Here is a 27,303-nt window from a genome sequence, read left to right on the forward strand (position 1 = left end):
CACAGTGCAAAAATAATTCACATTTTATTACTCTTGTGAGAAAAGTATTCAGGAACGGATAAACAAATCCATGTTTAGAACCAAAAGTAACAGAATTACCCAGATATACTTGTAAGCTCCATACATATTCCTACACAAGCTTACTATATGCTGTACATGTATCATAATATAAATGTGAAAATTTACTAAATATAGAAGTATTTGCAATTCTTCTATTGTAATAGGTAAAATGACAATATATATTGATGGATTTATGGTGTGCATATATAAGTGTGTATGTATGTATCTCTCTCTGTAGAGAGAGAGATATGTATATATCCCAGAGAGTATATACATGCACACCACAGTAGTATATATTTATACTAAAACAGGAGTAAACTACTAGTTTCAGCTACTTCAACTAGTGTCAGTTGAAGACAGCTCAGAGGGCGTCGGGTATCTGAGGATCCATTGTCACGCTGCAGAAGCTATACTTTCCCAATCTTTTCCCAACAACATATCAGGAAATTACACTGCAGCATTACCCAGAGACATCTGGTGTAACTGCATTTTGGAAGCACTGCTTTCCATTAGTTACATCTGGAAGCAATGTGCTTTGACACATTCTTATTTGCAGAAATCTTAACAGAGGACACCCAGCCCAGTGATGGGAAGGGTCTGGACTAAAACCCAAAGATTATGAAATACTTTATATTGTTACTGTACACTGGGAAATCCAGGCACTTAACACTATCAGTATTTTTATTCTTTACTGCTCTAGAACTATGGGTGAAAGCTTATCTTCATCAAAATTGAGAACAAACTTTCCACTGACTTCACTAGGATAGGACATCATCTCACATCCTAACTGCATTGTATTTTAATGAGTCCAGGAATTTTAAATGTTTGGCAAAGTGCATTATTTTAAAAGAACCATTCAGATATTCATAATAGCTTGACTGAACTTCAGAGTCAACATATGATAAATTCTCTACAAGATAAAGGCACAATATTTACAGGTTCTGTTACCACTGCAGCATTTAAATAAGATAGTCTAAATAACCACTACCTTTTTAATTTAAACTGGTGAAAATTATAATATTCTTTCATAAAAAAGCAGATACGCTTGTGCATTCAGTACTCGTGATTCTGGAACCATCTGAACATGAGCATCACTAACATATACCCACTGTCCTGCCGATGCTCCCACAGCTTCTTTCAAACCTGAAATACAAAAACAAAGTCTGTCATATTTCTTGTCTTTCACTTTATCAGCAAAGACGATGGATATCTAAAAAACTGAGAACGCTTTTAACCACAAGGGTAACTCATGACTCAGATGCAATTCAGTATTTATACTTTGTTTGAAATTTACACGTCGAAGAATGCCGTAAGAGAAACTGGTGAAAGATAATACTTACAAATTTGCACTGCCATCACTTTTTTTTCGTTTTATTCAAAAAGCCAAAGACATTTCAAGTACAGCTTACTGAGTTTTAATGTTAACTTGCGCTAGCACCCAGGACCAGTTCTGACATGGAAAAATCGTATTTCAGAAGCTGACCAGTAGCAAATGAGGAACACAAAATGGCTTTAATCAGTTCTAACAATCACTCAAGGGAAACATAGGACTGAGGGAGACTTCTGTTTCAAAATACTATCCTTCTGGGAGATAAGCTTCAAATGCAAAGTGATACTACACAGAACAGACAAAGTATGTGCTTGCTCTCCCTCCCCTCTATGTTTCCCCATGAAGGGAAACAGTAAATACGTTTACCTTCTTCTGCCAACTCAACAGTCTTGCCTTCACAAATCATTCATGAACGGATTCTACCTTAGAATCTTATTTCATTCCACGTATCCAAAACATATTAACAAGCGTGCTCTTTTCAAAACACCAACGGAATCCCCATGACAAATTGTATGTCCTCCATGAAAAAGGGTCTTGCTCTTCACGTTAAACCAGATTATTCCAGCATTGTAAGCATTAAACATTTTCCAACCCTAACATACCTAGCATAGATAAGATGCTGAAAAACGAACTTTTAAATTAAATTGTTGTGGGTTCAGTTCTTGCAGTGGCATTTTCAGATACCAAATTTGCCAAAATAGTTACATTTTAGAGGACATAGCTATTCATCTGAGTGAATAATTTTGACTAGGAAAAAAGATGATTTGTTTCAATCAGTTTTCTGTTTAACTGAACCACAATTCCATTGTTTGCTCAGCTCTAAGTGGAGCTAATATAGAAGTATATCATGGATTGGGCATGAGAGAACAAAAAGAATTGATTTATGTGGCCATACAAATAAATAAGTGAGACTATTCTGAGCCAAAATAATTACTTGCTAGAAATCTAATTAAAGATACAGAGTTGTAGCCAGTGGCTGATTTTGGTTTTACTCACAGAGAAAGGAGGTTCTGTTGTACATACCTAGAACATTTTTAGTTGCAGAAATATGCTCCAGCAGTTTCTTGGAGGGTGTCCTGACTTTGACATATGCTGCATAATGACCACCTCTCATTGACCCGCTGTGCTCCACTATTCCGTAGAGACTATATAGCACTCTTGCACCATCTGTAACATTCTGCATTCCAAGAAACAGAAAATAAAAACAAATTATTTCATGATGGATTTTGCTAGATATCTTAATTAGCTTTGAACAATATTATTTCAAAGGAGGCAAACAGACAGCTACAGCATTTCCACTGGTGAAATAAATCCATTAAAAATACTCAAGAAGTCTATTAACGGAATCTAATTACCACGGAAGCAGCAATACTTGTCCTGACTGCTGTTAGATGCAGTAAAGCCATCACGGTACCATAGCTTAACTGGTGCTAGCTAACATCAGTCCATTCATATCAATGAATTCAGTCAGTTAAGATTCTGATTCAGTATATTATTTTAAAGCATTCAGTATACAATTTCTCTGGGAAAGAAAGGAATAATAGTAATAAAATCAATCCAGTTTAACTTGTGGTCAGGACAACAGCAACTGCTGAAGTACAATAAAAATGGATTTTAACATGTGTACCTTGCAAGACGCAGAACAAAATGGTGCCAAGTCTAAAACCAGTGGGAAATCCACATGCCTATTTACTTTCCGTAGACTCAAACCAGCCTTCAAAAGAAAAAAAAAAAACCTAAGATAAATATTTTTACTAGAAACTTTTTAAAGCTACGTGTTTTACTATACTATTAAAATAAACCAAAACCAAGAATAAGATTTGTTTCTTACATAAACGTTCTTTGTTACGTTTTCCATATAGTACACGCTACACACAAGCATAATGGAAGTGTAAGAGGTTTCCATGGATATATGTGAAAGGCTAAATGCACATTTTGAAGGTATTAGAGATTCAAAAAAAGTAACCATGTTTCAGAACAGAAATAAATGGTGTCTTGACCAGTTCTCTGTATATAAAGCAAATAGGTATGCACACTGACACTTAAGTAATAAACTGCTTGTCCACCAGTGTGCCAGAGGAATATACAAGATGGCCTTTTACCTGGTGGAATCTTTTCAGATGGAGAATAAGAATAGCAGGAACTGAAGAAATCAGCAGCTGTTTCCGAGCGTTTGTATAAACACCTTCCGTTTTCTTGTCTGTATTTATGAATATCGAAATCACAATTTGTAAAGGTAAGAGCAGTCGCACAGAATAAAAGCATTTTTAAACATCTGACGGGATGGATCTATGTTGCAACGATTTTTATTTCATTTTCTATAATTACCACACTTCAAAAAAGTTGCCCAGTTTATTTTATAAGCTTCTCTCTCCTTATTCATTTAAACTGTTTTTTCTTGCTCAGTGAACACTAATCGTCTCTTTGGGCTACACAAATATAAAGGAAAAGAATGCTTGTCACAAGAAGGTAATTCTATTTCATCTCCGTTCTTCCAACTCTTTGAAAGTTTTTTTTTCCCCCTTCTTCTTTACAAGTGTAAATTTTTGCCTCCAACACATACTTAATTTCATCACTTCCTTGAGCATGTAAGTTGCTACAGCTGAATATTACAGCATTTATTTCAAAGCTACCACAATTGTAAGGACCATGTAAAAAGCAGAAAAGATCAACAACAAATGATGAGCCTATCCAGCTTGAAGTCATCTTTAAGTTACTTTTATTGGATGAAACTAAAGAAAAGATGCAAAAATAAATTCTAAGTTACATCTACAATTATGTTCTAAATAAAATTTAGATTTGTTGCCCTAGCAGGATAAAGTTTTTAAGTTCTTAAAAGCAAGTTTTGCTTGGGGGAGATATTTTCTGTTTAGCCACAAGGGGGAAGCCTGATGCTGGAGCAATGAAACAGCAGTGACAATAGGTTTTGAGAGATTGTGTTTGTCATGTGTTTTGACAGATATTAGTGCACTACCTGTGGAGTTGGCTTTCTTCTGATACTTCTGTTTCCTTTCTGTGCAGCTCTCACATAAAAGTTTGTTGTTCCCCATCAAGAGCTCTACAGAGGTAAACTGGTAAAGGCAGGACTGGACAGAACATTCTTTGGAGCTAGTTACGTAACTCTGGGAAAGCGTCTGAAAAGCGTTTTGAGGGTTTGGGGATAAAGGGGCTTTTTCCACTGAGAACGCAGAATTATTTTTTAAACTTAATGCTGGGTCACCATGGCTAGGCTTTTCATCTTCATTTATAGTATCACAGAAGCTGAGTTTGGATATGGCACTGGAAATCATCTCATCGTTACTGTCGCTTAGTTTGTTGTGTGGCATTTTAACATTTCTGTGGTTAACGTGCAAACCAGACACATTGCTGGAGGAGCTAAAAACTCTTTGCTTAGAAGCACTTTCGCTTTCTGAGGCTTCACTGTCTGCATCAAAGCTGCTTTCAGAACGACTGGCTTCCTTCTCACTGCCGTCAGTCTGACTCCCATTTACAGCAGATTCAGCAACTGTGTCTTTGGAGTACAAAATGCCAGAGCTGCCTTCCGACTCCAGCTTTCTGGTTTTTTCCTGCATGATAACAGGACTTCTTTCTTCTTCATTAGAGGAAGCTTTTCTGGCAAGCCTTCTCTCCTGGTTCAATTGATTCTGTAAATTACAGCATTAATTTCGTTAATATAGGGGAGAACAGGAAACATATTTGTACTCTATCAGAACTTTTGAAACATGGCAAACTTAAAGCAAATTAAAACTAATTTTTTATCTTCTTCTTCTCACACATGTTTGAGCTCTTTTTAAACCAATTTAGGATTAGAAACTGTACACCAGTCAGCTAAGAGCATTGTACTTATTGTGAGATCAATACCTCCCACAGCTAATTACATTCACTGCGTGACAGCTGTGGATGGCACACGCAAAGTAGTATTCATTTAATCTAGCTTAAGCATCTAAAAATACTCAAGTTTAAGGTAGTCACCATTGCCTCCCTTTAGATACCTTAGCTGATGAAAATCAGCACCCGCAAAATAAACTTCATCTCACCCACCTAGGCACTTGTCTTGAAAATAAACAAACGGTCCCTGGCAATATGTTTACTAATTTGTAAATTTTACATTGTCTGAAGTTGATTTTTTTTTTAATCAAGACAGTTTGCAGGAAGAAAAAACTTTGTTGCCACAGAAAAATACTACAATAGATAAAAAAAATACTCAAGGCTGCCTTAATTTTAAGTGATTTATAGGAGTTCAAGACTCTTTATCCTCCTTCCTTTTTTTTTGTTCACCTTGGGCCAAAAAATGAACAACTTTCTTCCTCCATTGTTTTTTCCTTTATTTGAGTTTAACTAAAATTCCAAAGATGCCAGCGGGAATCTTTCCATTAACCTAAACAGTTTGAGTAATAGGCCCTTTTCCCTTCTATTACAATCAGTGTCTACACTGGTTTTTTTTTCTTTTGTTTCTACTACGCGTCCTTTTTCTACTTCTTCTGGCTCGGTGTTTTCTTATCAGTCCCTCATATTGTTCTTCTATTTTTTCTCCACATTTATTTAATGTGTTAGGACCTGATTCAGAACAGTATTTGTGGTCCCCAACAGGATGCGGACCTTCTGGTAGGACCAGCTTAGAATCTGGGTGCAAGAATCTAAAATCGACATCAGGATTATTTATGTATTTTACACTGAAACAAAACACACACACATACACAAACAAAAATAATCTTGAAAGCTGTAAGTAGTAACAAGGCTCCTGTTCAGCATAAGTGACAGTCTAGGGACATTCCTAAAATAGGAGTTCAAATTCCCTCCGAGTGTCAGCAGCCCTGCACTTGCATCTCCCATTTTTTGGAACTACTTTAAAGATATCTTTTTAACAAGAGAAAAAAAAAGTGATGCACAGTGCTAGGTATAGTATATCAGTGCCTTCGCAGAACAGACTAGACAGACTAATTTTTACAGGTTGCTTCCACAGCACGGAAACTGCGTGGACAGAAATACCCTCCTGCAGACCTGATCATGTGCCTGAGCTGCAACAAGGGTGAAATTTTAGACATGGCTTTGTGTTTAGGATTTCCTGCTGACTATCTTTAGGAAGCTTCTCATTTAGCAGAGGTTTTCTGGATTGTCTTTGTTACCTATCTGTATACAAGTGTTACAGTTAAATCTTGAAGTTTTGGATCCCACTCTGGGTCACAGGGACCTACATATTAAGACACTTAACTACAAGCACTTAACTTGCAGGCATTTAAGACCTTTGTTTGGTTACTCTGTTCCTTAAATATATACCACAACCCTCAATTCAGGAACATATTCAGTTTTAAAATTTAAGTAAGAACTTAAGTCCAACAGAAGTCAATGTGACAGACACATTCCTAAATATTTTCTTAAACAGGGAAATAACCTAACATAGCTTAACATAGGTCTTCCCTTTTTAATAGGTATAGAACAGAGAGGGGAACTTCTGAACTACTGTTAGAGCCCAGAGGTATTATGCAAACCGTTGTTTTAAAAAAAAAAAAACCCAAAAACTCTTAACATTTGTGAAGGTCTCCCTTTCAGGAGAAAAGCCTAGCAACTAGCATTTAGATAACTCCGAATCTGCAAAACAACCAACCGGATACCCCCCATTTGCACAAGTAAACTTATGAACGGATGAGCTGAAATCACAGAACATCAACAAACGCTAACTGAATTCAACAACTGCTTGTTCTGGATTAAAAGATTTACTGCAAGACAGACACATTACAACTAAACTCATTCAGAAAGATGAAAGTAATGACACACCATGTCCTAAAAGATGAAGGGGAAGAGGGAATTACAAGCCTCCTCAATTAGACAGACATACCTAGTAGCTCATTTTATCCACTCTTACTCAAAGCAGAGTTTTTGCCTCCTTTGTATTATTCTGTCTAGTCTAGCTTATTGAATCTATACTAGATTTAGTAAAAAGCCTTCAAAATCTGAATTATTTCTGAATTTTGAAAACATCTCAGTAATCATATTTGTATGTACCAGTATTAATACTATCACACGCTAGTTTGGAAATTGCAATGTCTCCTCTATTACAGATTCTAATTAACTGCATAATCCTACAATGATGATAAAGCTTATTAAAGAAAAGAACGTTAATAATAACCAAAAGCCTTTGTCATGTTTTCATTAACAATACTATATGTGCACAATACTTATTACAGATTTCTCTTAATCTGTAAACACTAATATGTGTTTACAGAATATCCATTCTGTTAGGCTGGCATATTTGCAGAACCCTTGCTACCAACAGGAAGAACCATATGAAGAGGCATAATTGGCTGCACTGACCTCCCCAACCCTCGGGCTACTGAAGGCCAAGTGCATCACTGAAATCATGCTCTCAGTCTCCAAGAGACTCTGTTGGCTGTACTATTTTTGTTGCACCCCCTGCCAATTAATCCCTCAAATGGCACTAGTGCAGACTTGCCTGCTCTCTTAGCCAGCATTACAGTTCTTGTGACTGCAGCCAGAAACAAACTGGGAGGACAGCAAAAAGGAGAGAGGGCAACAAAAACAAAAGCAACATGAATTAAAACTAACTTGCAGATTTTTTTCCTCCTTACAAATAAAACCAGGTAATTGAAAAGCAAATTGTTTCCCAATGACTGTCGTTTCTCACATTTCTAATAACAACCTAAATATTTTAAAACAAATCCACATCAGACATATGAAAAAAACCCCATTGTTAGCTGTCAAAATTCCCACCCTTGTAGCCCTAAAAACTTCAGAATAAACTTACGGCTGGCTAGCGAGGGTATTAAGTTCTTACCTTATCTTTTGTTAAAGGGTGTTTCTTGACAATTTTCTGTTGATTATTCAGGGTAGTGACAGAAGAACAGTTATACTGACCAAGATCTGCTTCTTGTACGCTTTTACCTTTACTTGTCCTTCCCAAAGGCACAGGTTTTGCAACCTAAGAAACCAGACAGTGTGATTTAGGAAATTAATTATACAAACCTCTTGTTCCTTTGCAACTTACTGAAAAGAGGAACGTAGGGTTTTTTCTTTAATTCAGAAAATATTGATCTACATAAATCCAATTAGCTAGCCCCTGACTTGTGATACAAGGCTGCTTTGAATTTTACCTATCATAAACACACTGTCAACATTTTGAAGGATCCACTGAGAGCCACAAGAAACTGGAGTAATACAAAGTTTCTGTACAGAACATATACTTAATAACCTATTCTAGCATTGTATAAGCATCTATGTAGCTATATGAGATGTGGATTTACCAAAGGGGACAGAGTTCCCATGAGTCAGTGCTGGTGCAGCCTACCACCTTGTGACACAACGAAGGAGCTGCTGTGCATCCCCTATCACGTTAACGGCAGCAGCATATCTAGACTATAGAGCAAAGAGAGACAACCACAGAGAGATACATTCTGGAAGAAGTGCTGTGATAGTTAAGAGCCAGCAGGCATTTCTCTCAAACAAAACCCTCGAGTTCCCATGCGACTCAGGAAGCACTGGGATCCAGAAACTCAAAAATGTGCTTAAAGATTCAATTCCCACAGCTATCTACTCCATGCAGCAACAAAGATGAAAAACCTCCTACAAACAAAACTGGTGTCTGGAGACTACTCCACTTATACAGGATACATTAAATACTCCTTCTTAAATGTAAGGGAATTTACCCAAGGTGGGGAAAGAACCACTGCCACTCCACTCCCAAATTAAATCCCCAAACCCCACGAGAACAGAGCGTACACCTTAAAAGGAATACAGTTCCTCTGCAGCTAATGGAGACATTCTGTGAACTATTTATGCTAAAAACACAAAATATTCAAATGTTACCAGTTTTTACACCATCTCATCCCTTAGGTACCCTTCAGTCCTAAGCGAATCTAATAGCATTTAAAACATTACAGCTCATTTCTCTAGATGCAAACCAGTAAGTTAGAATCTAATATTCTGAAGGACCTTTAAAAAAAAACTTCATAATCATTCTATTCGTACATGCACACGCTAAAAATACTGTTAGATTAAATTCATCTCAGACCTACCTATACTGTAATTAACTGTGGTGACTTGTTCCAGGTTTAGTCAAATTTAGAAACATATGCACTTACTGCATCGTATGTCTATATATATGAACATCATATAACAAACAGACAGTATGACAGCGCATATATTTAGGGACAGGCATACATTTTTAGGCTCAAAATCAAAACTGTGTGTATATACATCCAGAAACACGCATTTTCATAAAGGTATGTAAAAACAGACCACTAGAAAGTGTAGTCATTTATTAGGTATTCTGTTTCTTACCCTCTCCTCTATTATAGGAAGTGAAAGATCAATGAAAGGTTCTTTTACTGTGGAAATCTTGAAAAAAAAAAAAGAAAAAATTTATATTAAATACATAGAACTATATATGGGATTAGTGTGTAGCTTTCATTTTTTTTAATTATTATCAAAGACCATACAACACACTAATTAGTTACAAGATGTATCATATTACAATGAAGAACTTCCCACAAACATTTTTTCTAGTTTTAATTTTAGTTCTGATTTTCTTCCACTTCAGTAGTCAGGGGAGAACACTGCACCAAAAATTTCAGCACACAGGAATAATGGGCCGGGCCATTCATCTAGGCAGAGAGTCAAACTGGACCTAGAAGCACTGGTTTACAGTTTCTCTGCGCTCCAAGCACATTTTCAAAGTCACGTGGGGCTTGCAGATGGGTCACAACTTTTTGGACAGCAAATCTAGTGGAATTATGTAGAAAACTAACTTTTAAAGTCTCCTGATCCTGGACGTTTCTGTGCAGGGTTTGACCTTGTGTGATGCTAAGTAATAAGACTGGTCAACGACAGTTAGATGACAACAGTTCTAACCTGGTATTTCCCAGGAAAGATTAAGTCAGGCTTATTGGTTATAGCCAAAAGTTTTACTATAAATTTTCACACCATAACAATTTTTAAAATAAATACCTTTTTTTTTATTCTACAGTTTAATTCTGTCTTCTATACAGCACATAAAATCTATGCTGAAACTAGAAATATCGGGTAAATCATACGTAAAGACATTCTCTCACAGCACTTTCCACCTGCCTTTATGGTTAGAATATCCTGTTCAACCCTGTTTCTTAAACTCTCTCCCCTGCCATTCTGAAATTCCTTCCAAAACGGACTTATCTTATCTGTGAAAGGATTGTGAAAAACAAGGCTTAAAAAGAAAAAAAAAAACATGTTGTGCACATAACTTACTGAACACAATCATGCCAACAATTACTGTCATTGTTGCACTTCTACTTAGGACCCTGTCTTCCACCTATGACATTTGATTTGGACTGTAGGCTCCTCTTAGCAAAAAGCTTATGTTTACCTGTTATGCGAGCGACCTGCATGGTTTAGGTTCTAGTGAAACAATAAATTAGATTAAAACTATCCTAACTATGTTGATTCACTGACCAGCAATGTTCAAACTGGGGTTCCTCTAGACCGTGAGTATGTGTGAACAAACACTAGCCAAAAATATCTTTGCCAAGGCAGGCAAAGGAAGGTGAATGATAAACTTGTCCTAACATGGCTACTGCTAGCAAAGTCCTGAGTCCAGTGCAGGCAGAATATAGGAATCAAGCTAAAAAAAAAAATCAGATGCACACAGTACATACAATCTCTATTTTGGATATAGTTGAAGTTCTTCATTGATTCTAGTAGCACACTGAAATATAATCTGGACATCACACACAGGAAAGTTTACCTGGCGCTGCAGAACTGTGCTTAATTACTCAGACTGATTGGTTTACTTAATCTCTATAACATGAAATATAATGTTTTAAACCAAACAGAAATGGAACATTCAATTAAAAAGAATCATGCAAACAAGCTTTTTCTCTTCCAAAGTTAAAGAAAATTATAAGGATCATGGAAAAGATTTATGATGAAATACCAGTATTATTAATTATGAAAGGAATATGTTGTTCATTAGAGATATTAAGTTAATTCTCAAAAGTCCTTCAAGAAGGAAAAAAAAAAGAGATTTTAGCATTTCCCCACTCCTACTAATTCAAAATAAGTATTTCCCAAATTTTAGGTATATCCCAGAACAGCATGCTGGAGGATTCATGTTTTAAGATAGGTGTTAAAAAAACCATAAAATTTTGCCAATTATAGACATTTATAGAATTATAGAATTTAGAACCTCCAGCCTTAAATTAGTTAGATGTAAAATCAAACCCAAAATTTAAATCTTTTTTTAAATTCACATGACCCCTCTTCCTAGGTTTGCAGAGGATAATGCTTTAAAGAAAGAAAAAGTCATTTTAAATGAGAAACTTTCAATAAAGTCTTTTTTAAACAAACAAACAAGCAAGCAAGTATAAAATCAGCAATACAATTTTATACTTTCAAGACAACATAATGAAACCAGTATGTGATCTATTCCACATCAAACCAAATTCCAAAATACCTACATTTTCACATTCCTCACACATGACAGTGCTAGTCAATTCACCAACAAAGATCCTATCTATGAAGTTCATCTTCACACCCTCTCTTCCATATGCTGAAAAAACATTGCCTTTTTTAAATGTAAAAAAACAGATCCAATGCCACGCTATAAGTACAAAATTCTTTCTAAGTCATTGTGAAAGTACAATATTTAAGCATATTCAAAACTTTTTCAACACAATTCAATAACTAATATATCATATACTGTTATCTTAACATTTAATAATATTTTAGTTATTCAGTGATGCAATTTCCTTTTATCCTTCCCTTCCCCATCTACTGTAAACAGCATAATAATGCATCTCTCAAGGAGAGGCGTTTTAAGTGTATTCAGTATTAAAAAGAAAATCAAGATTTTGAGTTATCAGTCTTATAACATTTTATTGCCTCAAAGTAGATGCTAAGATAGCAAACTGGCTGTCACATTTTCTAAATGGTTTTTGAAACTATAAAACCCAAAAGAATGAGAAAAAAGCTTGTTCTAATATGTCTCTATGCACTAACTCTTGCAGACATGAGAAGGGGCACATCTTCACGTATCGAAGCACTGAGATTTTTAAAGTAACTATTGAGGTTTTAAAGTATTAAGATTTTAATTAAAACAAAATTAGAACTGTTTTATATACACAAAAGAAAACAACTGAAATTTAATCAAAAATTCTTGTTTTGAAAAACAGGCCTTGTTATCAGAAAGCTTCATATCTTTGGCTTTGCAATCATATTTGGAACTCCCAGAGAGAGTATCAGTGAACTAACCAAAATTCAGTGTTGTTTATTGAAAGCGGCCTCTCTGAGTGATACAATAATTGTAGCTATACTACAAACCTGAAGGTGCAGCAGAATATTTTAGAAAACAAAATTAAACTCTATATATCATTACAAGAGGCATTATGAATATAGGAGAAGCTCTTACTCTGGATACCAACACATACTAAGCTTTCTATACTTTGGATAAGCACTAGATGGCACTAGAATAATATATAATAAAAGTCCTGTTAACGCTGTCTGCAGTACTTTAGGATTGCCATTTACAACAGTTTTGAAGAAAACAGTATCTGAGAACTTGGCATTGTTAAAAGTGATTCAGTAAAGAGTTACGTACCTTTGACTTTTCGTCTAGTTTCTTCATCGGCTGTCTTAGTAGTTGGATTATTAAAGGCTTTTAAGATACCAGTTTGTATACGCTACGATAAAAGCCACAAGCATTTAGTAAGTACTTTAAGTGGGAGATAAACATTCTAAAAACTACTAATATATGATTAGATTTTCTATGCTCTTATTTCCGTGAGAGAAGCACTGTTAAAACTGCTGGTTTTACTCGCTTACTACTGTCAAAGCTACACGAGCCACTTCAGTAAGCAACCATCCAAAAATTTCTTCCCCATAAAAAGGAAGCAATTGCAGTCAAGAAAGTAGGAGGAGATTTTCAGCGCACAAACGCTTTTCTCTTCTTCCACTGCTAGAAAAGGAACGTACTGACAGAAAAACGGACTGTTACGGACTGACTGGGATTACAAAATGTTCAAAGGCAGTTAAGTATCTTCTAATAGCCAGACTTCAATGATCATATTTAGAGAGTTCTTTTATTGCTCTTATCTATTTTCTAACACTGCACACACTCTAAGTTATATCAGGATACCTTAAGAGAGAGACAAAACTTTTTATGAATCCCTCTAAACATTTCCTCAAAAATCCTAAAGAACGTATTTTGAAAGAATTACAAAGAAACCAATTCATACACATATGCACCCCTGAGCAGCAGGGCTTTCCCCTCTTACCTCTCAGTTGCAGCTGTGATAAGGGGATACTGTGTTATGCAGATGCCTGCACTGGTAACAGAATTGCATGCACTGGCACATTACATACCCCAGCCCATTTCCTGGCAGACTATGAGGACTGAAACAAGAGTGTGTTGCCAGCCACACTGCTGGAGGACGCTGCAGCCCGCCTGAGCCGCGCTCTCCTTCTTCCTGGTAAAAGTACTTGCTCTCCAATTCACCAACTCTAATAGCATGTACCGGGTCTCTCCCATGTAGGTGCGCAAATGAAATTTTTTGTTAAATATGATACTGAAGTCACAGTTAGAGCAATGTACCGTTCTAGAAATGAAGTGTGATACAAAACCTTCTTTACATAGCTCACAACCTGTGTACTAACAGCAGAAACCGGTAACTTTTATTTGCAGACAGCAGAGTACGCTTTCAAAACATGAACAAAATGTTGTGAGGAGACATTGCTTTGGAGGTTTGCTTTCCAGCTCAGCCAACCATCAGACCAAGTCACACTCCTACCTCGGGAGTATGTGACCTGGCTTGCGAATTAACTCCCGCTGCCCCAAGCTCAGCTTTGTTCATCTTGAAGCCAACAATATACTAAAAGGACTAATCAATAGGTAATTCACCAAGTTGAACACCATAAATGGGTTCAGGGCCATAAGCAAGCCTTTTGTTGGGATTAGCGCGTTGAACCATTTATTTAGGTCAAAGAAAGACATAGTCTTTGAATGGTCAGGGTGCCGCTAACAATGGCAGCAGACATTAATCAATTAGCAGCAGGGTTCAGCTACTTCGGGCCCTGGTGTGAAACAATCTCCAGCCCACATCGCTGGAAACCGCAGACAGTGTGTAATTTTGATCGTAGCATCGACAACCTTTTATCTTAAAAATCCACTTGCGTCCATACACACTTTTTTTTTTTTTTCCCTGTGGGGCTATCAAAAAGGTCACCGCTGCTTTCGGAAAGCCGTCTTGTAAGATGGAAGTACGCAGGTAAGAGGCATGGTGGAACGTGATTTTTGCTAGTTTATATAACTTCCTGTAACTAATGTAACGTTATATATTATGCATATTTCTTTGGTCAAAACTCTCCTGGTTTAGGAAAAAAAAGAAAATCCAGGTAGGGATCCTGAAACGGCCACTTTGCTGTTCAGCTGAACAGCAGATCCCTCACAGGTACGTGCTAAAGCAGCTGGCTGCAATTTTAGCAGGGCTGTTACCTAAACTTTATACGCTCAAAAGCGAGCACATTTAAAAGCAGCGTGAAAGGGAAAGGTTAGTGGCTGTAATCATTTCTAAAGGATTCTGGTGGCAGACATATTGCTGTAGGCTTTCCTCAATCGGCGCCCACATGGTAGCGACACCGCGCAACAATAGCGCGATTAACAGCTGTGGGCTTCCCAGGCCACACAATGCCCGCGCCGCTTGTATCCGCCTGGCGCGACTGTCACTGCTCACCACGCTGAATAGATCACAGATCTGACATTCGCCGTTTGTCACACCATCCACGGACCCGAAAACCGGGATGGGAAAAAAAAAAAAAAAAAGAAGACAGAGAGCTTTTACTAGTAATGTCCCTTGCTGAGCAGCCCGAGGTGACAAAGTCACTGTTTGTAGTAATGCACCATTACGACAAAACAGGGGTATAATTGCAGCAAAGGGTGGGATCAGCCTTTACTTGCCCGATGCTGCGGGTTGCAGAAATACCGTACTGCTTAAAATAGAGTTTAAAATTCTCAATATACTCCACTGCTCTTTTATGGTAGCAACAGCAGCTAGCACTTCACTCTAATAAAACTTCACGAAACACAGGTTATCATAATGGCAGCACACTCACTGATGAAACAGGAGATTGATTTGGGGGGGAAAGAGCAATCAATCACTGGGGAAGAAGCTTATTTGTTGTAATAATGCTGCTTTTGGTGAGCCCTCAATTGTGAGGCAAATATAGTTTCCACCTTTTATTATATGAAAATCAATGAAGAACAAAATCAGCTTTCCCTCTATTGCAAAAACGTGACAACTTTTTGGTTAAAAAGAGAAAGAAGCTGTAGTCAGCTGCTTCTGTTACCTGCCCAGTTCATCACGGAATTTTATAAGCGTGACAATGTCGAGATTTAGCACGTTCTCTCTGTAGTTCACTTCTGTTCACGATTCAGTATACTGCTGCCAGGGACAACATTTTAAATATTCTGGTAGGATGAGATTTAGTTCAGTGTTACTCTAGTGTCAGGAACTGGACTTAGATACAGCTTTGTATCTTACCTCCATGACAGTTCAACTTAGGTTCATTACACTTATTATATCATCAAATCACATGAAAGTGGAAGTACACTGGACAGCTGATGTTTAAGCACCTCTTTTTGACTAGTCTTGGAAAAGGCTATTTACAAAAATGGCATCTGAAAAAAGGGTTCAAAGACAGGCAGATGAAAACTAACAAATCAAATTAGTTAAAAGAGGTAAAACAAGCAAAAAATCACTCCCTTGTATTCAACAATACAGGAGGCAGAAATAACAAAGGAAAAAGAAATACAAAAAGAAACACTGGCACATTTCCAATATATTATAACTTATTATTTACTAAGCATATTTAGATGTAGATTTTAAATAATGGAAAGCAGTGTCTTCTTTATAAAGCAAGCAGTTTTTTCTTCACATTTTGGGGAGATATACGAAATATTGCAAGATTTTACTTTTGTCTTATCAGCTGCATCAGGGGTTCTATTTTCCTTTCTTGGCTCCTAGAAAGGGACTTTTTGCCCCCTTTTCTTTTTTAATAAAGCAAAAAAATTCAGATTCCTAAAGTTATCCGTGATCTATTTATCATATTCTTTCTGCTTCTGATTGAAGCTTTTATTCCAGTTGGCAATCTTTACATATCAACATGAACATAACTAAGTCATCTTTATACAAAGTCAGCATTTTTCTCAAGATAATGAAGAAAGCCACTCTTACTCCATTAAGTACATCTTTAAAACATTATAATACACAGCAAGTTATTTAAAAATGCACACAAAGATGTTACCTTTGTTTCTTCAATCCTCATTGCATCCAACAAATAGTGCAGAAGCTCCTGGCTGTCCTGTTGCTGGAACCCCTTAAATCGAGGAGCCCTACGAAAGAAGCAGAAGGAATTTTAAACTTACTTTGGTGGTTCTCAGTGAGACAACATCCACATTAGACTCCTGCTGGATGTCAGGGGTACAAATAGGTGCAATCCGTAAATGACATAATGGAGCTGAAGGAAGCTCCTGGTATGGTTGCATTCACACCACAAAGTCGGCACTTGAATCTGGGCAGTTATTTTGACCCTCCTGGGGATGGTTTGACTGAAATACAGCTTTGTGTAGTGGCATCCATGCTGGCAGCACTATTGTCAGAGTATACCGGTACTTCTGTATCAGCAAACAGTCCCAGTATCCCAATGTCATGAAAGAGGGCAAAGAACATTTTCAAAGTGCTGAAACTCTCCTACTACCTCACCAACCCTCTCTATCACTAGAAAAAGAAATCTCAAATATGCATAAACAGTCTGTATACAGTAAAACTGAAACAGCACTATCATCTGTACTGGAAAAAGAGTCTCTTGAAATGGAAAGCATGTCAGCAGCTGTGTATCAAACAAACAAACTTCAGGTCAGAATCCAGATATGACCTTCTCAACTTCTTAAACTAAAGTATTTACAACCATCTCTTCAGAATGGCTTCATGTTCAATCAGTCTATTGATCTGTAGCTTACTGAACTGAATGAACACTCAGCCAGTAAGATGGTAAATACACTAAAAAACAGTACCGTCACATAGCACGTGGATTTCCAATGCTATTAAGAAAAATTGTTATACCTCAGTTCATTTCTGAAATTTGTATTAAAACATACAGTACTACTAGAAGCAAAGAGAATGCAGCTTTGTATCCAAAGTCCATACAAAGCTTGGAACTGCTGAGACAATCTCTCCAAAGCTTTTTTGTTTGAGACAATACCTTTGAACATGGATTCCAAAAACTACCATGCCTGGAAAAACAGGTAAAAATTGCTTTATATAACATCTGATCTGGGGTTTTGGTTTTTTTTCTTTCTCCTTCAAAGCTGCCTAAGAGAACTGTATGCTTAACCGGTTTGGGGAAAACCGAATCAAAAAACAACAAAACCAAAACCAAAAAAGAAAAACAAACAAAAAACACCCCCGAGCCCTCTGGAGCCAGAGTCAGGTTCAAACATCTTGCTATGTTTCCTACCATGCTTAGTCTATTTTACTAATTTGAACAGGCAGGATGAAAAAGAAAATCCCAACCAGTGCTTTTTGCTCATGCTAATCATGTTTAAAAGACAAGGGACAGCAGGATCCATCCCATCAGAACTTTTAAACCCTCGGTAAAATCTCTCAGAGCCTAATTTCCCTGCTGCACCCATAAGCCCGGGGAGCACATCTGCCAGCACCAAGCCTCCCCGAATCGAAGTCCGCTGGGCCAGCAGGGCAGCCCCGGCAGGGATTTGCCTGGCTATCCCCAAAACGGCGGAGAGGGGCAAGCAGCACCACAGGCGGAGCATGACAAGTGGCCGGCAGCAGAAAGCTATGAGATTCCTACACTCCGACTGCCCTGAGATTTTGTCTGTGAGGTGGGTGACGAGCACTTACTGTAAGCACTGTGTGCTTCAGCCCCCTTTCTTACAATGAAGGTGAATAAAGTAGTTTTTCTGAGATCTGCACCAGCTAAAAATACAATTAGAGCTGCCACTAGAAAAGATAATGCTTTTGTATAAATGAAAATATCACTCTTTTGGATGCGTGATGCCAAATGACTGCGTGAAATTCCTAGATTACAAGCCCACCCTGCTAGGCTTAAGCAATGGCCTGAGTTGTCAAAGACTGCAATAGCATTAAACACAGCCTACTTCCAGCAAACTTCTCATCTCTAGAAGTCAGAAGTCTTGAAGCAAAGGATCTGCATGCCTTAGAAAATACGTGTCTGGTGTTGCCCTTATTCTCTCACACTAGATCGTCCTTCGAACTGCCCTCCTTTAGCGTCTGGCAACAGCAGCAGAAGAGGCAAGCCAGCTTGCCAATCAACCCAAGGACACAAAAGGAACTCTGGCAGTTGTTGATTTTTTGCTTTTTACTAGACAGGACGAATGAAAACTGAAGAATCCACAGCAAATAAAATTTTTGTAAAAAGAGTATCAGCAGCAATAACGTGACCCTCCAACAAACAGAGGGGGAAAAAAATCTGCTTCAGATTGGGCTACTATTTTCCACCAATGATGTTTCAGTCAACTGCACACGGTTAATATTGCTTCCGCTTATAAAACAAGCGCTCAGTAGTCTAAATCACTGTTATTCAAAAAATGTAGGTTCCCTTTGCACTAGCCACAACACCTAAAATATATTCTAAATATCACATTTTGCAGGCATAGATTATACACAAATTATAATACACACATACAAATACGTGGCTAGATCCTTAGAGTGTTATTCTGTGTAACTAGGATAACCACAGTAGAAGGCTTCTCATAAATAATTTGGATCTCCAGCTTTTTGCAACCCCGAATGAGACTGTGTAGATGTTCACTTTTAACATACTTTTATTTCACATTAAGTATAACTTACTGATCAAACCACGTATATCTTTCCAGACAAGTTACTCTGTAGATCTTAATTAAAGCCTTGGACCAGTTCATCTACACTGAGATTCGACGGCTTTTTTTGTGTGTCTACTAATGCCACCAAATGGCAGCTGTGACTCTCCCTGCACACTGATAAGAGCACATGCAGCCTGAGCCATGTGCACCTCTTCCAAAATCTAGCACAGGAGACAACTGGCTGAGCACAGCTCAAACAGGGATTTTATCAAACTGGCAGAGTGGCCAGAAAAACCAACCACTCAATTTTATTTAATGCATGTTGAGCCAGTTTTCATTTTCAGCCTCAGATTGCATGCTCTGACTAATCAGTGCATCGAGCTGTAAACGTTTATCAGTGTTTTCTCAACACGCTGTAATCCAGCTTGCCCAACCAAGCTTTTTATCTGCGCTAGGATTCTTGAAGACGAGGTTTCTTTCCTACTCTCACACTAAAGCTAGTCAAGTTTGCTTCAGAAATTTTTGCTTATGGATATGAGATATTAAAGGCTGCCACAAAACGAAACATTGGACGTATGATGTGCATAAAATGGTGAAACTTAAAAGTTGGGCAAGATGTCAAGACTCCAAGTTTGGATCACAGTAGCCCTGGGTTACATGCAGTATACAAGGGTCTAAGCTTTGAACTCCTCTCTGGAGGCACTTCAATAAGTAACTGGAGAAGGACCCAAGCTGACTAGGCGTCTAAGGTCAGTGCCTAAAATTAAGTGGAATAAATTTGGACTTACATATGCAATGCAACACGTTCCCATTTTAAAAAATGATACATGACACATATGAAACAAATATAAAATGTGAAAATTTTCATTTTTTATCTATTTTTGATACAAGGTTGGCAACATCTATATAGTTAACAAATGTATTAATGATGTTGCTTTATTCTGAGGTTGCCTGTGACATCTGACATTAACAAAGCAGGTGAAATTTTTTTTTAGCATTCTTTTTAAACCAAATTTTTTTTTTGCATGAACAGGTCAACCTAAAAATTTCATTTCAAATTAAAAAAAAAAAAAATCAACAAATTCAATCTTGAAGTGTTCCTCCTAAACAATGAAATATTTTAATACTATTAAAACGCCGTGTTTTGCATTGTGCTATTAAATTGAAATATTTTGTTTCCAATCATATTGATTACAATAACCAAATACTAGCACTAGACCTTTATTTTCAGGTCAAATAAAACACTCAATTTCTGTTAAAAAATTAAATAACACATTTACCTGCGTGCACATGTTTATAGGAACGTTCACGCACCTTTTCAATTTGCTAAAACAGTTTTCTCACCATTTCTGTAAATCAACAGCCAGGAAACGGCAAGAATTATTATTAGCTTACCCACATGCAGAAATAAGTTCAGTCCTGAGAAAATTAGTTAGCCACAGCATTATTATTTTTATTTATAGGAAATTTCTTGTTTTCCTGAGACATCGAGCAATATTGGGCATATTCAACATATATCCTCCAACACGCACACATTAATGACCCCGCTGCATAGTAAGTGAACAAAATTCTTGCATTTACACAGCACTGCATTCTTGTACTATCAGTATCCTAAAAGGAATCTTCTTTGCTGCAGAAGCAGGGTCACAGGATTGCAAGAGACATACAGTAAAAGGGAAGAAAAATGAACACCTACTTGACAAAGAAACCATCACAAATTCCATCAGTGTAGGTACGCCTCAGAGAGAATATTCAATGCATTTCAGAGAAAAGCCCCACACGTACCTTTTATTACTGTTTATGGTTTCCAGCGTAACCTCCCACTGATGAAAAACATATATTACTCACTTCAGATGAAAATTAATTTATGAAACTGTATTTTGGGGGAAAAGAGTTTACCTGGATGATTCCCACACCAATTTGATTGGCTTAAATAAAGAGGCGGAGGGGGAATGAAACCCAGCCATAGCAGTTTTCAGAGGCAGCACTAGTTTCTTTTAATATCTTATTAGCCTACAGTGCACCTACGAAGATAAGATTTAAATTTGTCTGTGCTTGCACTAAATCCTCATCCAACCTTACATAAACCAACTGAAAGTGCTTATTGCCACCTGCTTGAACTTTAGCGGAAATGATGATGATGATGGAAACGTAACAGGTACCACTTTAAAACTGAAGTGGCAGGGAAAGTGCCTGGGAAAGATGCTATGTAAGGTCTGAGCGTTTTATTCAGACTGACAAATGATGTCACTATTAACACTGTTTAATATCTGGATAATTGGTCATTCATGTCTACGGCATGCTATTTAATCCCGTATATAATTCTAAATAGCCGATGTTCCATGGAAAAACACTTCAGAATAGTGCATTTGTTTTCTGGGAGAAGTCACAAAAGAAGCAGCCAAACAGAAAAGGAGGGAGGGAGGGAAGCGTATACTACCCAATTTACTGGACATTTCTTACATTTATAAAATAGTATTTGGGGGGGAGGGCAAAGGAATTAATCCATGCTGATACGTAGGAATCTGACAACTAAAAGATGTGCACTCTTGTCTCCTTGAAAATATGCTTCAAGCAAGATCCTTGGCAAAAGTGGGGGACTTTAAGATGGTTGGTTGAGTTGACCGCTCACAGATGTGCTGACATATGGAAGCCAGTGCCAATGCGATACAACCTGTTGTACAGTGTCAGCAGTATAATGACAGAACAGGTTGAACTCTTGCTAATGGCCATAAGTGGTGAAGGACAACTGTGACAGCTATATACATAATCTGTCCTCTCATTACTCATCTCGAGACAAGTTAGAATTCCTTGACTATCAGTTAAAGAAACATTTTTTTACCATGATCCCCTCTTACAGTGTTTTTAATAACAAAAACTACACAATAACACGTATTTTTAAAGAAAGAGAGACATCTTTAAGCATTAATGCTTTTTATTCCTATCTTATATTCAGTCTGATTCATATGATTGAATTAAGCTATGCTTTAAAAACAAAACTTAAACACAATTCTCAAAATATGCATTCTTAACCCATTTCTTGCTTTCAAAGTACGGTTACAACAAACCACATGTGAACAGATAAAACTCAATGCACAAACATATTAACAAGCTTTTGAGGCCGTGGTTCCATATTACTAACACCACATCCACACACTACCAGATTACCCACAAACACAGGATTGAGCACCTGATCCCTTTTATTTTGAACGCATATGATGCGGTGCTAGTGCCGGATTTAGGCTAGCAGCGAGAAGACAGATGACATCTGACCCAGCAGATACATACTAAGAGCGAAAACACTAAAAACCAGTAAACCTTGGGCTGCAAAACTTTACCACTCTAAAATTTTTTTAAATAAATTTGATTCAAAAGACTGAGCTTTGCACAGTGCGGTCCCTTTGCATCACGTGGCTATGGCATTTTTGTTCTTGTAATAGTGCCCTGCAGCTGAGCCTACCATCTCAATGAGACAGTGGTCTCAATAACACTAAAACAGAAGGCCAACAAACTGAATTATCCCAAGTTATACACAACACCATGTATGTTAGATAAGTCGAGCAAAGTCTTACAACATGATTAACTCCCTCTGCCCAGTTTTGATGAAGTAGGTATTCCTATCTCACACCTGTCCCAAAATCATAAAAACTCTGCTATCATGAGGTGCTGAGCAGGAAAAGAAACAAAACCAAAAAACCCCCAGCAGATTGCCACCACGTGCAACTAGAATAAACGATGAAACACATGGCCGTCCTATCTCAACAGTGTCCTTTTGACTTGCTGACTGATTTTTTCACCTTTTCCTGCCTCACTTTCCCCATGAAGAGAAAATGAGGTATCACTACTTCCTCGTAACGCACCAGGACTCTGGTACATACACAAAAAGCACTCGTGAGAAGCATCTTTGAATGGATATAATAGCTGACTACGCTAGAACAGATCCATTTCCCCACTTGACCATCACAGGGAAAACACGGTTCTTTTTACTGACAGTAGTAGAATTGTATGTCCACGGAGATTTCTTCCCCACTACTAGCTGGTAGCCAAGTAAGGCTTTTATGCATGAGGTCTTGTATCCCTTTTAAAAAAAGTCATCGCCTTGTATAACGATGGACACCTAACGCTTCTTTCCTCCTTTAAGCCCTGCTAATATTTTCAACAGGGATAGCAAACGCCACAGGTTAGCTATATAGAATGTTAAAAGGAGGACTTTTTTTTCCCCTGGCTCTAAATCTGTTGCCTTTCAGTTTCACAGACACCTCCTTGAACTCTTATGAGGGAAGTTAAACAAGCACAGCGAGTCAATCTTCTATCATTTATTGTCCTCTTTTGCTGTCATGCCTCCTTTTCATTTCCCCTCCTGTCTAAATTCCTAATATTCAAGTCCTCTTCATATGAAAGCTTCCTATTTTTGCTACCTCTCCCAAAAGCTCTAAAATTGCTGTGTCTTGTAATGCTCTATTCGGGTTAGCACGAGCATTCCAACTGAAGATACACTTCTGAGGCATTTAACAAAATTATTGTTTTCCTGCTGCTTTGCTATACCTACAAACATTTCTTTGTTAGCTTATCAATACCACACATGCTGCAAATACCTTTGTTGCCCAAAATGATGTACAGGTTCTCCACTCGAACGGAAAAAGTGAATATAAAACTCAGTGCACGTTGCTTACATATGCCATTAATCTGTTTTGCATTCCTAAACCATATCCATCCAGCTTTGTTAATTTCTTCCTAAAATTAGGGAAACGCTGGGAAACTTAACTGAGATAAACACGTGCAACCCCTCAACTTCAGCTGCAACCAGAAGACCACTCAATCTCCTCTCTCCAAGGACTCCAGAGCACAAGGCAGCCACTGTGAGCAAGGCATAGCATGGATCCAAAATAATACTTTACAGTTGGTCAGGAAAATATCAACCTTGTGTTCCACTGTCACTATTTTTAAATGGTAAAAGTAGAATGGGAAAATGAGAAAGACGGATTTTTTTTTTCTTAATAAGATTTTTCCTTACTGAAAGTAAAAGGAGTAAGTAAAGTTAAAAAAAAAAAAAAAAGGCCAAAAAGACTCCTAATAATGAGAAAAACCCTCTGGTTCCTTCAGTTCTTAAGTCTTGTACAATATTATCTCATTTTTCCCTAAACATTTTCTCTCAGAAGAGATGCGTGTGAAACGCACCAAGCATTTTTTTCAGGTTTCCCTCCAAAACAACCAACAGCCCTAACTGCAACAGCATATGATCTCAATTCTGCCAGTCCCGCATAAACCTTTGTCTTGAATTCTACTTTCTACACACGGGAGGGAACATTACCACTCCTTAGGAAACAAATCAAACCAACCAAACAAAAACAAACAAGAACTTCTGTGCTTGGTAACCACCTATAAAATCTTTGTTAAGCAAAAATTATTGCCTGCATGCTAACGCAGCAATATAGTACCACTATAAATTGTTCTTTGGTGGAATTTTGAAGCAGTTCTTCTAAAATCTGTAAGTACTACTTTTTACTAATCCCTTAAATGCTGCAACATTTACTTGCTAAACAAATTGAAGCTTTTTTCCACCAATAAAATTACTCGGTCATAACAACTAAAGGAAATAAAAATTATATCCTCTTAATATATAAATGTTGCCTTAGTTACTAAGTCTCTAGATAAGTCAGAAGTCTGCAGTCCTAATATTCAGAATAGTGGAAAACAAACAGAAGGGCCCTGTAGCTATGCTCACAATCTGTCCTAGCAAAACATCTGACAGCTGCAACACTAACAAAATTAACAGTGGATGAATTAGTACCAGACGCTAAACAGTTGCTATAGAAAAACTCATCCACTTCTTCTCTTCTTCCCCTTTCCTTCAACCTGACTACCCCACCACTTGATAAAATTAACACTCGGTGTCAATTTTTTTCTGTTGTTATTTTATGAAAAACATACCACAAATACCCTTACATACACAAGACGATGAACTTCACTCTGTGATCTTTTTGGTTGCTTAAAGACGCAGTGCACAGTTTCCCAGTTCTCCTGTATCTTCTGAGCAGAAAACATGCATCCCTCTACAGAGTTCTTCACTTACTCATTTTGGGGCTCCACACAGTGACATTATAGAGCTGCCAGCTGAAGAACGGCAGCACCTGCTCCATTTCTTTACATGCTCTCCGCCTACACCTAGCTGCAAGTCCCTTCATCTGCTTTTTTTTTTTTTCCCCCTTCTTTCCGTCCCCACCTTCTCGGGATTTCTTGCACTGCTTCCCTTTTCAAACAATTTTTGAGTAAGGATGCCCCACTCAAACTCATGCTAAAACATTCACACGTTTCGGGTGGACACCTGAAGTCCTACGACGACATCAAAAAAGACAATCACTTCAAAAGCGCTATTCCAGTGCTGAACTGCAAATGAGGGCAAGTATGAGGTGTTAAATTATACACCTACCCCTACATCAACCAATCTTGCATCAACCAATCTAACTTGCAAATATGTCACTATTCAGCTAAGAGATTAAAAAACAACAAACCCAAACCCATCAATATCAATTTAATCAAAACTCATATATTTCTAACCTATTTCATCATCAGAGAAAAGGATGAACCTGCTCCTATGCAGGAGAACAATGTTACTAGAAAATCACTGTGCTACTTTTTGGGTAGACAGCATGCTGTAACAGTCCTGACCAGGAGATGGACGTATGCTTATAAAGAACAGCAATGTACCGTTACCTGCAGACAGCTTCAGCATTTCAATGATCCAAATGCATAAGAAGTCTAGTAGGATTTGGAAGGAACTATACAAAGCATTAAGTAAAATGCCTAAATTCTGCATTATCACTCAAAGTGTATTTCCCTGTTTTGAAAGCTACGAGAAACCACTTAAAACAAATAGTGTTAGAGTAAACGGGAACACAGGACCGGGAAGACAATTCCTGGGTCACTGAGTCCAATTCTTGATATTAGAGCCAAGTACATCCTATAATAAATTTCATAAATTCTTTAGTGAAGTGCAGTAGTATATTAGCAGATACATTAGTACGGTCATATATTGTGGAATGGAACTGAGACAGCGAGATTCATGATGGAGAAAGAAGAGATTAAAAAACAACATCCAGGTTGCAACTGGACTCACCAAACTTCTATGGTATGTATATTATATAAAAGCAAACCCATACTATTAGAAGTCTTTCCATACGCCCTGGTAGTTTACTGACTCATCTTTCCACTTTCCAAGAGAAAACACTGCGTTCTCAGAAATATGAACGTATTTTTTTTTTTCAGTGTAGTTCTTCCATTTAAGCATTCATCCCCTCATCTCTTTAGGGAAGAGGCTGTTTGCACTTTTACATCCCTGGTAGCTTTTATAGATGTAATACTCAAAATTTAATTTCTCTGTCTATTTTAAAGATGTGGAGAGGCAGGCTATTCTAACTGAAAATGGAAACTTACTGGAAATAGAACTCATAAAATAAAGAAAACGTTTTGTGTCAATTTTGCTGATCAGAGTATTTCATCTTTCAGTTTCAACTGAAATTATATATTATGTTTGTCTAAATCTGCAGCAGAATGACATTTTTTAGAGAGAAGGTACACTCAAGTAAAAGTATCACTTTTGTTACTGAAGTCTTTGAATTATTTCATCCAGTACTGACTAGAAATTAAGAATTTAGAACACATGTTTATAGCAGTTTCATTAAGAGCTTTAAATACTTCTGCTGTCTATACTGTAAGACTTCTCTGTGTCAGTTAGCACTAGCTTCAAAACAATGAACGTCCGTGAACCTGCAAACATGAAAAAACTGGCATCTTGACTCCAATTTACATCCCAGTATTCCCTCATCACATAAGTTAACCTGGATGCAATAATAGATTAGTGATGAGCTTTGACAAATCAAAACAGACATACTGTGTTTTAAAGTGGACTTAACCCTCCCCACCAAATCTTTGCCATTAGAAACAGGTAGTACCTTCAGCAACAAAATCGAATACGTTCTTTTTTGCCTCCTTAAACCAATTTTACTAACATTTTCAGTAAATTTTAAAGTATACTAAAGAACAAAAATATGTATATTTAACAGGGTTTATTGCC

At 37.3% G+C, this 27,303-nt stretch overlaps 1 protein-coding gene across 8 annotated transcripts in view; it reads right to left on the reverse strand.

Moving 5' to 3' along the window:
• The window catches only part of USP45 (ubiquitin specific peptidase 45), a 58,502-nt gene continuing 31,199 nt past the window's right edge, over positions 1–27,303 (reverse strand). For 4 of the 8 annotated variants that reach the window (XM_068937874.1, XM_068937873.1, XM_068937875.1 and 1 more), the window contains 10 exons: positions 16,676–16,763; positions 12,975–13,056; positions 11,836–11,927; positions 9,686–9,742; positions 8,184–8,327; positions 4,365–5,034; positions 3,493–3,590; positions 3,018–3,104; positions 2,414–2,567; positions 1–1,203 (listed from right to left, as the gene is read on the reverse strand). In XM_068937874.1, the coding sequence (XP_068793975.1) occupies positions 1,073–1,203; positions 2,414–2,567; positions 3,018–3,104; positions 3,493–3,590; positions 4,365–5,034; positions 8,184–8,327; positions 9,686–9,742; positions 11,836–11,927; positions 12,975–13,056; positions 16,676–16,763 (1,603 nt within the window). In that variant the 3' untranslated portion in view covers positions 1–1,072. Of the gene's footprint in view, positions 1,204–2,413; positions 2,568–3,017; positions 3,105–3,492; positions 3,591–4,364; positions 5,035–8,183; positions 8,328–9,685; positions 9,743–11,835; positions 11,943–12,974; positions 13,057–16,675; positions 16,764–27,303 lie in introns of all 8 variants that reach the window. The other 4 variants (XM_068937869.1, XM_068937870.1, XM_068937868.1 and 1 more) reach the window with 1 other exon arrangement.

The sequence above is a fragment of the Struthio camelus genome, chromosome 3 (assembly GCF_040807025.1).
Source record: "Struthio camelus isolate bStrCam1 chromosome 3, bStrCam1.hap1, whole genome shotgun sequence".
NCBI classification, from domain to species: Eukaryota; Metazoa; Chordata; class Aves; order Struthioniformes; family Struthionidae; genus Struthio; species Struthio camelus.